This window comes from Henckelia pumila, chromosome 3 (genome assembly GCF_033568475.1).
Source record: "Henckelia pumila isolate YLH828 chromosome 3, ASM3356847v2, whole genome shotgun sequence".
Lineage (NCBI taxonomy): Eukaryota > Viridiplantae > Streptophyta > Magnoliopsida > Lamiales > Gesneriaceae > Henckelia > Henckelia pumila.
Window position 1 is genome coordinate 41,719,595 of NC_133122.1, and position 14,384 is coordinate 41,733,978.

The 14,384-nt window shown below is 35.6% G+C and overlaps 2 protein-coding genes and 1 non-coding gene across 3 annotated transcripts; 2 read left to right on the forward strand and 1 right to left on the reverse strand.

Annotated features, from left to right (window-relative positions):
* Positions 1-618: 618 nt before the first annotated feature.
* Positions 619-747, reverse strand: LOC140893683 (small nucleolar RNA snoR83). The gene has a single exon (XR_012153274.1). It is a non-coding gene; the product is annotated as a small nucleolar RNA snoR83 (small nucleolar RNA).
* Positions 748-824: 77 nt separating this feature from the next.
* Positions 825-5,818, forward strand: LOC140886247 (4-hydroxy-3-methylbut-2-enyl diphosphate reductase, chloroplastic-like). The gene is made up of 11 exons (XM_073292766.1): positions 825-876; positions 1,999-2,355; positions 2,501-2,697; positions 3,416-3,595; positions 3,696-3,827; positions 3,942-4,016; positions 4,087-4,192; positions 4,272-4,366; positions 4,503-4,688; positions 4,765-4,851; positions 5,441-5,818. The coding sequence occupies exons 1-11, from the start codon at positions 840-842 to the stop codon at positions 5,504-5,506; spliced, it is 1,518 nt and encodes a 505-aa protein (XP_073148867.1). The 5' UTR covers positions 825-839; the 3' UTR covers positions 5,507-5,818.
* A 571-nt stretch (positions 5,819-6,389) lies between these two features.
* On the forward strand, positions 6,390-12,005 carry LOC140886248 (protein TIC 62, chloroplastic). Its single transcript, XM_073292767.1, has 12 exons — positions 6,390-6,678; positions 8,027-8,144; positions 8,238-8,310; positions 8,395-8,437; positions 8,619-8,795; positions 9,382-9,463; positions 9,597-9,669; positions 9,935-10,045; positions 10,276-10,428; positions 10,759-10,871; positions 11,311-11,418; positions 11,701-12,005. Exons 1-11 carry the CDS (start codon positions 6,507-6,509, stop codon positions 11,372-11,374), a joined length of 1,179 nt encoding a protein of 392 aa, XP_073148868.1. The 5' UTR covers positions 6,390-6,506; the 3' UTR covers positions 11,375-11,418; positions 11,701-12,005.
* The last annotated feature ends 2,379 nt before the right edge of the window (positions 12,006-14,384 follow it).

A 14,384-nucleotide genomic window follows, 5' to 3' on the forward strand; every position in this document is an offset into this window, starting at 1 on the left:
AAAATATAATGAATTTCAAATGAAATTGTTAGCCAGCAATGAAAATCCATGAATTTCGATGGCAAATTATTACTAATTAAATAATATATCAAATTTTAAATTCATGCATTACTTTTATCACAATATATAATGAATTTCAAATGAAATTATTATTTGATAAATTTGAAATTCATATTAGTTACATGAAATATTATATAAACATATAAGGATGTAATTGAAATTTATAATTTTATTTCTTTAAATAACAAAGTTATTTTCATGCTTTTAACCCACACATACTACAGTGGCTCTACGTGCAACTCGATCCTCAAATCAAACTACTGGAGTAGGGTTATTTGACCCGATCGATCAAATGGCTATTAAAAACCCATTGGATCAATATTTTACACTGTCAATTGTCATCAAAAGTGTTCTATAATCCTAGAACTGGATTATATAGATGGACAGTAAATTATTTTTTAGATCTTGCATTGTTGGAAGAAACGAAAAAACGTCATAAAAAAAAAAACAACTTTTAATCCCACTACCAGACTTGTTCTCTAGTCCAAATAATTATTTTTTTAAATAAAAAAACAATAAGAAGAAAGCTAAAATTATCGAAGAGATTGGATTTCCATGCGATATACGGCAAAGCTACTAGTAAACGCCATCTCACCCATGAAACGACGGCGTTATCAGCGAAACTTCCGCAAAATCCATTTGGGCCTCCCATGAATCAGACAAGAATCAATTTTACTTATCTGGGATTATGAAGGCCAATCAACCAAAACCCAATAATTTCTTTAAACTCGAAGCCATTTTTTTAAAAATCAAACTGAAGAGAAAATGAGCAGAAGCCGATGACAAAGCTACCCACCATTTGGAGACGGCGTGAAGGTAAATTGAATGAATGACTTTTATAGATAACAAATACACTAGGTTGGACTTGAGAATGACGAAGAAGCCCAATGGGCTTTAAACAAGTTTTCGTATTGATTTTTTTTTAAAAAATAGTTTTCTTATAGATTATTCATTAACTGAGAATTGAATTGATTGATAACATTCTACACGGATAGTAGCAAATTTTAAATTAATTAATTTCACTATATTAAAATTAATTTTTGAAATTATTGTAATAATAAGGAAGTTAACTTTTATAGTCCTTAAAAAAATTTGAACACAAGAATGGGCCTTACACCTTTAAACCCACAATTCATCTTGAAAATCCGATAAATTGAGGACTCGTCTCTATTCCACAGAATTTCACTAACTCGAGCGTCCTAGAATTTTAGTTAGTTATTCTCAGCATCTTTAATCTCATTTTGTGACGTATTCATCAAGTATTTAGGTGCCTCTAAATACATTTCGTGATGCATATGACAACCTAAAAACGCATTGGTTTGGCCACAAGAAGAGCACATATTCTCCCAAAATGATGTGTTCACCTGGATTGATTGTCGTGACTAATCACGGATATAAAAATGTGTTACAACATTGGACCTATCTCATAAATGAATATATATATATATATATATATATATATATATTTCGTTATTTTATTAAGCATGAGGGCAATATACAAACCAAATGGTATGACAAAATCAAAAAGAAAAAAATTTTAAACAAGGTTGGAACCGTTCCCACTACACTCTCCACTAACTTCTCATAGCAGTTTATCTAAAAAAAATACAAACTTTCCATAGCAATTTCTAAGTGGAGCGGTTTTGTCATCTTCCCGATTATCTCATGACCGGCTGATGCATTAATTTAAAATTCTTCTTCTAACATATACATTGTATAATTTTCATCTATGGAGTTACACATACAATATATGTGGATCGCTACTACTATATATAATATATTTACAAAAGACTTATTTATTCATTGCATCGATAAATTATCGACCGCTAATTTAAAAAGAAAAAATCTAGAACATATATTATTATTGGCATGTTTTTTTTTTTGCATGGACACGTGGTGCATCGCGATTGGCGCAAATTCACAACACTCTGAAACCAGTCCACACGTGTGACGCGGGAGATAAATTCTGCACCATACGCTTGCATTTACCATACGCACCTGTACAACGTGCGCGCTTAGATAATTTCAGCCACATGGCGATCGCGCTGCCGTTCTATCGTGTCCCCACCAGCCCGGACTTCCGGTTGCCGCCGTGCAGAGCTTCCTGGTGTCGGAGATCCTCCTCCGTACGGTGTGAAGCGGCCGGAGAAGCTGAGTCTTCGTCCACCGCATCCGCGGATTTGGAGTTTAATGCCAAGGCGTTTCACCGCAACTTGACGAGGAGCAAGAATTACAATCGCAAGGGGTTTGGGCATAAAGAAGAGACTCTGGAGCTAATGAACCGCGAGTACACGAGTATTTTTCGATTTTGGTTTTACTGTTTGTTGCCATTTTTTTGTTCTCGCTGGTTTAGTGAAAAATTTGAGCGGTTCCGATTTAGTTTATTTGGAATGAAATAGTTTGTTTTAACTGAGAATATGCTTGTTTTCTGAGTTTTCAGGTGACATTATAAAGAAACTGAAGGAGAACGGATATGAGTATACATGGGGAAATGTAACTGTGAAGCTCGCGGAAGCTTATGGATTTTGCTGGGGGGTTGAGCGAGCTGTCCAGATTGCTTATGAAGCTAGAAAACAATTTCCAACGGAGAAGATCTGGATAACTAATGAAATCATCCATAACCCCACTGTTAACCAGGTTCCTGTTTCTTTAAATGTTAACTATTTGCTCAGAAATTCAAATCTTTTTTGGGATATAGATGATGGGTGAGGGAGAAAAAAGAAGTCAACATTAGTTCATGGTTCTGTGTGAATCCATAAATAGTTTGGTTGATTTTCCTTTCAGTTAAATGTTGATTTTTTTGTTGGCTCTTCCCTTTCTCTATTATTTTGGCTGATGACTTGGTAAAACGATGAAAATGTGATTTTCGGTTTGATTATCTGTTGATTATGATCACCCTTGACGTGCAATAATATGTACTGCATCTGTTGGTCCCTCCTAAATATGATTTATATTTCGAGATATGCACTAACCCCTTTCCACCAGTTTGTACAATTGAATTGTGTATATCCTTTGGGTTGGATCGTGGAAATCTTTTACCAATCTGAATGAATTTTCTCCATAATTGTTCTAAAAATCTAAAATACATTTCCCAACCATATTAAATGGGCTCCTCGCCTCGCCCTCTGTCGCTCCATTGCTGAGGATAATGATTCTGCTCCTGATGCTGCCAAAAATATCGAACTGGTCTGATTGCGGTGGTTGTGCTGAGTTGTGCCCCTTTCGAATAAAATATCTTGTTACTGGCACCCTTACTATGCGTACTGTTAATTAAGAATGCAAATCTTACTCATGAATCAAGTGAGGAGACAAACTTTAATGGATGCAATTAAGCCACTCAATTCTGTCCCACCAGAGACTTGAAGAGATGGAAGTGATAAATATTCCTCTTGAGGATGGGAACAAGCAATTTGACCTAGTTGACAAGGGTGATGTTGTTGTGCTGCCCGCTTTTGGAGCTTCTGTAGATGAGATGTTGATTTTGAGTGACAAAAGCGTACAGATAGTCGATACAACTTGCCCATGGGTATCCAAGGTATTATGTTATGATGATAAATTTTAACAAGCAAAAATTTAGTCTCCTTCCTCGATCTGAATCTCTTTGAAATTTGCCCGTTCTATTATTATACTTGCAGGTTTGGAATGTAGTTGAGAAGCACAAGAGAGGAGACTATACTTCAATAATACATGGGAAATATGCTCATGAAGAGACTATTGCAACTGCCTCCTTTGCTGGGAAGTATCTCATTGTGAAGAACTTGAAAGAGGTGTTTCTTACTTCATTTTACCTATAATGTTTGTCTGTTCAGTATTGGTGAAAAACGTAGCTACGGTAATCGTCATATTTGACTAATTTTAGTAATGGTTTTACTTAATCACAGGCAACATATGTATGTGATTACATTCTTGGTGGTGAACTTGATGGATCTAGCTCAACCAGAGAGGCATTTCTTGAGGTAGGATGAGTATCTTACTCTTGAAATTTTTTGCTTACCGCTGAATTTTATTTGATTTGTTTGATCGCAGAAATTTAAATCTGCTGTGTCGAAAGGGTTTGATCCTGACAAGGATCTTGTGAAACTTGGTATTGCTAATCAAACAACTATGTTAAAAGGAGAGACAGAGGAGATTGGTTAGTTATTGAAGAATCATAACCTCAACATGCTTCCATATGCAGCTTGTAATACTTATGCTTATTCTTTGTTCTGAAGGGAAATTGCTTGAGAGAACTATGATGCGCAGATATGGAGTGGAAAATATAAATGACCACTTCATGAGTTTCAACACTATCTGCGACGCAACTCAAGTAATTTTAATCCCATTAATTTTCTGTGTATATTATCACTAGATACGAATTTGTAAGATGCGAAGCCACAAACTCGATTATTATCTTTGTTCAATATGAATGTTTTCATGTTTAAGCCCTTCTTTGTTATATTAAGGAGCGGCAAGATGCCATGTATAAGCTGGTGGAACAACAAGTGGATCTCATTTTAGTTGTTGGTGGATGGAACTCGAGCAATACGTCACACTTGCAAGAAATTGCCGAGGATCGTGGAATTCCATCATACTGGATTGACAGTGAGAAAAGAATTGGCCCTGGAAACAGAATAAGTTACAAGTTGATGGTGCGTGCCTGCTATATGTTCTATCTTGAAATTGGAAATCCTTGTCTTGCAAACATGACATGATTGTGTATTACAGCACGGTGAGTTGGTCGAGAAGGAGAACTGGCTACCAGAGGGTCCCATCACAATTGGCATAACTTCTGGTGCATCCACCCCTGATAAGGTAATTCTGCATGAATTCTCTCTAATTTCTCACTTGGGTATACATTTCTTCAGCAGTCCGGATCTCTTCTCCAAGATTGTGTTCTATTTCTGTCTTGGTATGAATGCATGTGTTTTTAAATGGACTTGATTTAATAGAGGTATATCATAAATCCAAATGTGCAACCGTGCTCGTAGGATGAAGTATTTTCTTAAGTATATTTAGGATTTTACCATTTGTGGCTCCTCTATTTTCTTACGTGGACCCTCTCAGACATGAGCAGAGAATGCCATAATTTACTTAAGATCTTGAGTGATTATATGTATCTTTAGCTGAGATTTTTAGCCCAACATCTTATAGCAATGTCTTAATCTGTGCTATTATTATCTGCACCACAATGTATTGAGATAGATGACCTCTATCGAGATCGAAGGAAACTAGTCAGATGAAAGCCGCTACTGGATGAATGAAGATGAATAAAAGATCGTCCATAACCATATTCAGTCATTTCTTTAAGTCTAGGCCTAATTTTTTACTCCGCAGACAGCTTACAATGTCATTAATGTCGCCTGTAACGATCTATTCCGTTGGTTCTCATGACATTGGCCAGGTTGTGGAGGATGTCCTTGTAAAGGTGTTTGACATGAAGCGAGAGGAAGCATTGCAATATGCCTAGACTGTCTTGCAATTGGCATCACAAGTATACGCCCTAAGTTACAGCTCGGTTTGATAGTCATCAGATTATTTTGAGTGAATTGTAATGCAGTGAATGTGCCGTGCCGTGCCGTGCCGTGCCGTGCAGTGCAGTGCAGTGCAGTGCTTTGCTTGTAATCTGCAGCTTAGTTTAGTTTCTTTATCTTGTTTACCTTGAGAGAAGGCATGTAAAAACAGTGGGTTAGTTGTTTCATAATTAGGGTGATTATTTGGATATAAAAGTTGTGGAAATGTTTATTTTAAATTTTTAATGATAATTTGGTCACTATTTCGTGAAATTCACTAATTTTATCCTACATAGTTTAAATTTTACACAGATATTACCAAGAAAAATGTAGCATGGACCTCATTATACAGCGATACAACCTACACTGGAAAGATGGTATTGATTTTTATGTTTTTAGCTTTACTAATACCAATTTTTTTTAGGTGAAATTTGATTTCGCCAGGTTTTTTTCAAGCACTAAATTAAAATTAGAACTATGTTATTAATTGGTTTCATAAAAATGGGAAATTAACACTGGGGAATCATAAACCAATGGTTACATATATATACGCATATATATATATAATTTAAATTAATGGTTGCAAGAAGAAGAAATGAACATTAGAACTATTTCTTTGACTTATTTTTACTCATTTCTGTTGACCTTATTTTTACTCATTTCTACTAATAAAAATTTAAGGAATATTTTACCAATATTATTACATTTTACGTAAAAATTGATTTAATATAAAATTAAAATTTAATAAATGACTAGTTCTTATTCACGGTTATGCTTCGTAGTTCGTCCGCGTGTAAGTGAGTATCATCTTTGCAATTGTTAGTATCTGCTTTAGTAAATGAAATATGTGGTGGCAGTTTTTCTTGGCGGGGACCAATCAGATCAAAAAGGGAACCATCTGGGATATGGATATTGCTACTGCTTTAACAAGATAATTCTAGCTATTTTCTCGCATTCATGGAGCTCCGTTCCCTGCAGTCTCCTTGTGCAGTGAGCTGCATCTCTCATGGCGGGTTTACAGAGAAACCATTTTTATGTGGACTCACCAATATCAAGCTTCCGTTGGAAAACAGAAACTGCCCAAATAGCAAAAAGCTTCAATTTGTTGATCATAAAGCGCGAGTGTCTGGTATTGCGATGATTCTTTGTGTGATTTCACTGCAACCCTTTTGAATTCATATGTGAATTGTGGGGGTAGAGTGGAGAATTCTGTCGAATTTTTGTTTGTTCTTGTTTGTTTTGAATTCTTTGTTGGGATTCCTTGCACAAGCTTTATTTGATTGTATGAGATTTAATGTGATTCGCTCCTTTGTGGAATCTGATTGTGATCATGGTTTGATGGAATGCCGTGGTGACCTATGGAACAGGAATGGATTGTGTGTCATAGTTCAACTTTTGTAAAGAATTGAGCATGTGTCAGGAGAAAAACAGGCCGAACTAGTGTCTATACGGCGCTATGTAAGCGTCGAAGCAGAAGATAGAATTTGGTAAAAAATAATTAAATTTTTTTTGAAAACGATGGATATTCTTGTAGACCATGATCTACCTTTTCTGAGCTTATATTGAAGGGTTGTATATTTTATATACTAACATACAAGGAGTGATGCTATGATCGATATATCAGTATTGGTATTCTTCTAAAATTTTTCTGAGTTGTTTAACCAAAAATATATGGATATGCCATGATGGTTCCATGATATAGCCAGCGGGTACAGCTGCCATAAGCTACCGTTATGGCAAATCATGATTGTTAGGGTGAGCCGACAATTTAGTTAAGGAGTTAAGGACAGTGTTCTTTGTTGGAAGAGACTTCATTTTTGGTGGTCACCATAATTATTAATTAGATCACTAGAAATGAAACATTAGTGTGTTGAATGTAGGACTTAAACATAGTTATTCATTTTAAAATTTCGCTTTTTGTTTCTTTGGGGATCTATAGTATAAATACAATTTAGATTGATGAATGAACATGTGCAATTTTGTTTTTGGTAAAAAATATGGTTTTGATTTTTCAGTGGTTTCTGATGTATATGGTAAGCTTGTAAAAATTAATTTAATTTTTTGGGAATTCCTCCTTAATTTGAAATTGTTGTTTTCCTATTGGAATATTCTTGTTGCCTTGGGATTTTATGATTTGTCTGTTTTTCAATATCCAGTGCAAAGGAGAGTACATGTCAAATTTGAGGTAGGAATAGACAGTAGGTTTGTGAACTGTTATGTATATTAAGCATCCCGATGGAGGAATGCTTGAGATTGAGCCCGAGACGTGAATTTCCTCGAAGTGGATTTTCCCACCATAGGTGAAGTAAAGGGGAACACTGAATTGTATGAGTTAGTTGAACCCCAATGAGGCGCCCCAACGAATCGTCTTAATAATGAAAGGAAAAACTATAATTTTTTTAATCTATTGTTATCCCTGTTTGTCAATGCTGTATCTCCGGCCTTCTATTTATTGTACTGCTATGCTCCTTTACAAGGCACCGCAAAACTAAAAGTTGAGGCACGAAATACTACGTCAAGTGATGCTGGTGGAAAGGATGAAAATCTTGTGTTTGTTGCTGGTGCCACTGGAAAAGTTGGATCTCGAACTGTGAGGTGCCCTTTTGACTTAATTACTTGATGAGAAATCTTGGCCTGTGATGCTTAAAAATTGATTCTTGGTTGCTTAAATGTTGTTTTCTCCTGCAGGGAGCTTTTAAAATTAGGATTTAAAGTTCAAGCTGGTGTTCGAAGTACTCAGAGAGCCGAATCACTAGTGCAAGTATGAGTTCTTATACTTGCTTATTATTGAAACAGAGTTTCTCTTCTTTTGTTAATGCTCCACATGATTTTTTCTTCTCTTCAGAGTGTTCAGAACATGAAGCTCGACGATGTGGCAGGAGGCACTCGTAAGATAAAATGGGCTTTTAGATTGTTAACATAAAATCAAGTTTGTAATTGGTGTTGATATGTTTAATAGGATTTCTTGGCATTTCTATGTGTGATTATATGGACTTGTTTGTTCTAGCAAGATTGATGTCTACATGTCAATTGGGAATTTCATTTATAGTTTTTTGGTCTTTAGTCCAGCTATAGATAGGCTTGAACTTGTGGTGTGCGACCTGGAGAAAAGGGATCAGATTGAGCCAGCACTTGGAAAGTCTTCGACTGTTATATGTTGCATCGGTGCAAGCGAAAAGGAGATTTCTGATATAACAGGGCCATACCGTATTGACTTTCAGGCTACCAAAAACTTGATTGATGCAGGTAAGAAAATTTCTGGTTTAGGCTTGTGATCCTAATCCGCTTTTAACATGATTGAATAAGTTAATCGTAATGCAAGATCATATAATTCAACAAATATTCTTGATTTGTAGAACTGAAGTTTCTAATGAATGGAAGGACTACAAATGGTACAATAGTTGAGATATAGTTATAGTCTAATTGGTTGCTTAAATATAGTTATGGTCTAGTTGGTTCTTGGTTGAGAACTATTTGTCCTGAGATGGAATTTTGTAGTCTATCAATCAAAAAGTTGCAATAAATGTTAGAAATTGCTATTTCAAAGCTCGAGTGTGCGATTGGTCCTACAATACTTTTGTACTTTAACACACCCTTGCATGATTGAATTCTGGGAAAAATATATGCAAATTTTTAACTATGGGGGAGTAAAGGCCCTGAAATAAGCTCTCAAGACCACAATGATTAAATATATATGGTTTTGCATGTGATCCTCTGACCTTGGTGGCATGTTATAAACTACTTTCCCTAAACTCAAACCCATGGAAGGTGGCCCCCCCCAGAAATATTTTATTATTGAACTATAAATGTCCACTCCCATTTTTGGTTGCAGCAACTTCTGCTAAAGTTAAGCATTTCATTTTGGTCACATCTCTTGGAACAAACAAAATTGGATTTCCTGCTGCTATCTTGAAGTAAGTCCATGAGATACCCATTATGAGTTATTCAAATCACCTTAGGCTGTGAAGTTTCAAGAAAAAATCTGGAAGTCTCTAGTCTTTGATTCTTTTCTGCTTTATGATTGTCACACGCTTGCTCCGAAAAAAGTTTGTTTTGGGGAGTCCTAATTTGGAAGAGGAAAGCAGAGGAAGCACTTCTTGCCAGTGGTCTTTCATACACGGTGAGTGTTGTTCAGACCATACCATTGTGAAGAGTATATCAATACTTGTTTAGCTGTCATGTTGTTTTTTTATGTGGCACATCGATCAAATTTTAGTGATTGGAATATTGTATGATTTAAAAAATTTTGCGTTGAGCTAATGTTAAAAGGTACAAACAACAAGAAGTGCTCAATCCTATGTATAGCCTATTGAAATGTGTGAAATGGGATATATAATTTCCTGATACAAACGATTTTCATACTCATACTCGAACAAATATTGCAGATTGTGAGACCTGGAGGGATGGAGCGGCCTACCGATTCTTTCAAAGAAACACATAATATTACCTTGTCAGAGGAGGACACTCTATTTGGTGGATTAGTGTCAAATCTGCAGGTTCTCTTCCCTGTTACATTTACATGCATGACAAATTTTTGGACGAGTTTTGGAGAAGTCATACTAGCTTGACTTGAACCTTTTGTAGGTTCAGAGTCGAGTTAATCATTCAATCAATATGATCTCCTTTTATAAGACGAGAGTTTTTCAAGAAAAAGTAACATATGGATAACGGTGGTTAGTTTTTTCCTAATTAAGTTTTAATTAAGCATTTTTTTTATGAATACCAGGTAGCAGAACTACTGGCATTCATGGCAAAAAATCGCAGCCTTTCATCCTTCAAAATCGTTGAAGTAATTGCAGAAACTTCAGCTCCTTTGACTCCCATGGGAGAACTCCTTCAAAAGATACCATCTCATCGTGCTGAAGTTAATGCTTCCGGGGTAAAATTCAGTCAAATACATATTGATGTAATTATCATTTATCATGGCGTTTCAAGTGTCTTGATATCCATGAATGTGTTTCATATGTTCATGCATTTTACCTTTTCTGCTCCGAGAGTTTAGATGCATCGGTGCCACAAAATTTGTTTAAGATTTGGTTTGCTTGGATTTATGCACCAGGACAGCAAGAACTGCATTTGTAATCAATAGAAAATATCACATAGCTTGCTGGTACTTGAATGTTTTTTGTGTGCATGCCAACCTGGGAAATTTATGAGATCTTTGCTATGTTGTTCTTTGTCGAGGCTGAAAGTTATATCTCGACTTTAGGTGTCAGATAATGCAAACACCCCTACGCCACCAGTTTCAGAAAGTAGTTCCTCAAAGAAAGAGCCCGAACCGTTGAAGCCAACTGCTACAAGGCCACTTTCTCCATACACAGCGTGAGTACAGTTTGCTCCATATTAAGTTGATGATTGATGTTTCTAACTTTCTATTACATGTCTAATTTCACCGCATGACTCGGTATGAATTCGGATTCATGACCACTTATTTTGAGAAACACTTTGTTATGTCAATACCCCAAAAATATTTTTTTAAAGCATCAACTGCTTTATCTATATTATATAGTTAACTTAAGTAAACGAATTTCTATTATTTCTGAAGAGAAGTTGAAGTTGTAGCCTTAAACGAATTCTTTAGCTTCTTGCTTTTGATTTTTTAAGCACTCTCAAACAAAAATCGCATTTTTTAAGAAAAACATCTGAAAGAGAACTTGTTAGAAAAACTTCTCTGTCCAAACAAATACTTGGTATATGCTCTTGAAAGCTGAAAATTTTTTGCAGGCTAAAATATCATCCACTTATGATTTTTATTTCTCAGATATGATGACCTCAAGCCCCCTACATCGCCATCTCCAAGTGCCAACTTTGTCAAACTGCAATAAACCTGAGAACCCAGTTGATATCAAGAAATATTCAGAATCAAAAGGTGGATCCCTCTCACCTGTCAAATTTGCAGTACAATTCTAGGTTCTTGGAAACATATTCTTGTCTGAAACATTGTATTGATTGTAAACTGTTGCATCGAGGAACAATAATTGCTTCCATTGTTGTGGCTCATAATGATCTGAGCGTGTTATATGGATTTTTTACCGTTACTATCAGCTATAACGTTTTTTTTTTATAAAGCAGAGGACATTCAGTCATTTGGTACACAAATGTCTTGTCACAAAGTGGATTGACACTACATGCTAATCTTCTCTGTGAACAGGTAATGAGGACATGAGGATTGAGGCTATCAACTTATCTGTGGATTCTCCATATAATGCTTTGAATCTTTGATTGTCGACAGAGCGTGTATTTTTCGGGTTTTTCCATGCACATCCAACTGTGGGACTAGTCCAGTGATTTTCTTGTTCTAGCTTCAGCCAGAGCATTCAATTTGAGTAAGTCGGACAAAAGTGGCCGCTTTCGGAAAATCTTGAAAATTGTTGTGCGCTTAATTATACAGATATTCTTTGACTTTGATGAATTTTAAATTGGTATTCAAAATTACCTTTTTCCAAATTTTTTATATGATCCCATGTTAGTTTGTATCGTACAGTCAATATATAAGACATAAATAATTTTGATTATTATTTGATTGACAACCAATAATTACATGTTTATACGAAAACATTAACTTATTTTTTGGTACCCGTAGGGAAACCATTAACCTTCATGCTTCACCGAAATTAAATTAAATTAATAGAAGCTTCCAATTGCAAGTTCTCCTCGAAAAATTATCCCCATTCATATAAAATGTTTAATGTTAATAAAAAAAATTGTGCTACCTTAAATTAATTGAAATAATACTCCAAGGTTTACTCAAATCTTTTCTAAATTTAAATGACCATATTATTGTTAATGCAAAAAATTATTAGAACATGGTAAATTTAACAGGTAAGATTATCATATTTATGAGTAAGTTTTTTATGATACGATATCACGGATCTATATTTGTGAAACGGATTGATCCGATCAATATCTACGATTATAATTTACAAGTGATACTTTTGACATAAATGATAATAATTTTTCATGAGTCGAATTGAGTGATATATTTATCTCACAAAATTGATATATAAAAATATATATAGTTGGAGGATAAATCTGAATAACTATTGAATAGTCTTCGTAATTCTTATCAAATCAAGTCAACCCTCTCTTGATTTGAATAAGGTAAGAAAAATCTTGTCAAATTCAATGTTTATTCGAAATTTCCACGGATTTCATCGTCAAATGTAGGATAAGCATTTTTAATGAAACTTTATTTCCATTAATACTTAGTAATTTAACATAAATACACAATATTTCTGATTTTTCCACGTCAGATTTTTTAATGTGCGCATACGATTAAAATTCATCATCATTATTATTATTATTATATAATAAACATATGATTAAAAATTAAAATTCTTTAATTTCATTTTGTAGGTTATGTTTGGATGTAAATATTAGGAAAACTGTAATTTTGATTTTATATATTTATTTATTTATCATTTAGGTCTTCTATATAGTATAATTACAACATTAGTTCAGTATCTTTTAATTTTTGACAATTTTAGTTTATTTCTATCATAAGTGCATTATTGTCATGTTGAAATCACGTAAACGATTATATGTAATATATCAAAGCTCATAAAAATATCAAAATTGTAAAAATTGCAAAAATAGTAAACTAAGACGGGAAATTGACAACCCCGAGAACAGATCCAGCAGAGACGGGTTGGGACCTTTAGGTCAAATAATCCAATTGTAGATTTTATGTTTGATATACCTCAATAAAGTGATCTCCTTGGATGAGCTGAAGAAGCTCCTCCAAATAAAAGATGAACTGCTGTTGACCTGAAACCACTAACAAGAGTATTAAGGGGGGCCGGAAGGTGTTCCGGCGTATCCCCTCCGACGCTCAAGTCAGATGCTAGGATAGCGAAAATATAGAGAGTGGTGTGTGCACACAAGTAAAAAATTAGGATCCAAATAATGAAAGTGAACCTGGTATTTATAGGAGAGGGCTCCGGGTTTAGCGCCTACTTTTCTTATCAAGAATCCGCGAATCCCGGGATCACAATCCCGAATATTTAGGCTGAGATCTCGCCCGAATCTTGTCTGACAAAGGAAATAACAATACACTTAATCTGAGCTGAACAGCCATCATGAGGATGCTATACTGCTGCTTTCCCTGAGGTCATATGAAAAAGGTGTGAGTGAGTTATTGTTGAACCCCGAACTCCACCTGAACACTTATCCTAACATCTTAGTTAGCTCATCAAGGTTATTCAACCCCTCTACTAAGCTAACTCCCTACTGACATCGGGGTTGAGATGAACTCCAGAGCTCCCAACCCGAGTTGGAGAGGATGGTGAAGGGATTTGGCTGAGCTCCCGAGCTCCCGAGCCGAGCTGGAGGTGATGGTGGAGGAGTTTGGCTGAGCTCCCGAGCTCCCGAGCTGAGCTGGATATTACAATGGGAGAGCTTGGCCGAGCTCCCGAGTTCCCAAACTCTCGACCCGAGCTGACCCCCCGGACGATTCTGGCTAGCTAAGGATTGATCTTTACCTTAGGGTCATCTATGAGCTGAGGTGATTTCCTCTTCCGGGTATCAATGCTACTTATAAACCTTTTTTTTTCCTCGGCTTTTGTTTATTTTTATCTCCATTAGAATGCGTGTTCCAAGACATGAAGTGTCAAAGAAGAAATGTTATAATCACGGTTAGAAATGGTCGCCGAGGCGGTAGGCAACCCTCGGCCGCACCGCTTTTGCTTAAGGTGGTTAAAGATGCGGTCACAAGTGGTCTAGGGCGGGCAAGACGGCTGAGACGGGTGATTAGGAAATGAAGAGTCAATCAACAAATTGAACATTTTTAAAAACCTAGCTTTTCAGAACACAAGTCCCACAAGCCCTTCCCCTTGC

Excerpts from the sequence above, each read along its gene's own strand:
- LOC140886247 (XM_073292766.1), top strand. The coding sequence starts at position 840 with ATGACAAAGCTACCCACCATTTGGAGACGGCGTGAAG. Across the intron at positions 877-1,998 it reads CATTTGGAGACGGCGTGAAG|TCCACACGTGTGACGCGGGA; the intron begins GTAAATTGAATG and ends CTCTGAAACCAG. Across the intron at positions 4,689-4,764 it reads GAATAAGTTACAAGTTGATG|CACGGTGAGTTGGTCGAGAA; the intron begins GTGCGTGCCTGC and ends TGTGTATTACAG.
- LOC140886248 (XM_073292767.1), top strand. The coding sequence starts at position 6,507 with ATGGAGCTCCGTTCCCTGCAGTCTCCTTGTGCAGTGAGCTGCATCTCT. Across the intron at positions 9,464-9,596 it reads TTTCCTGCTGCTATCTTGAA|TTTGTTTTGGGGAGTCCTAA; the intron begins GTAAGTCCATGA and ends CTCCGAAAAAAG. Across the intron at positions 10,429-10,758 it reads CTGAAGTTAATGCTTCCGGG|GTGTCAGATAATGCAAACAC; the intron begins GTAAAATTCAGT and ends TCTCGACTTTAG.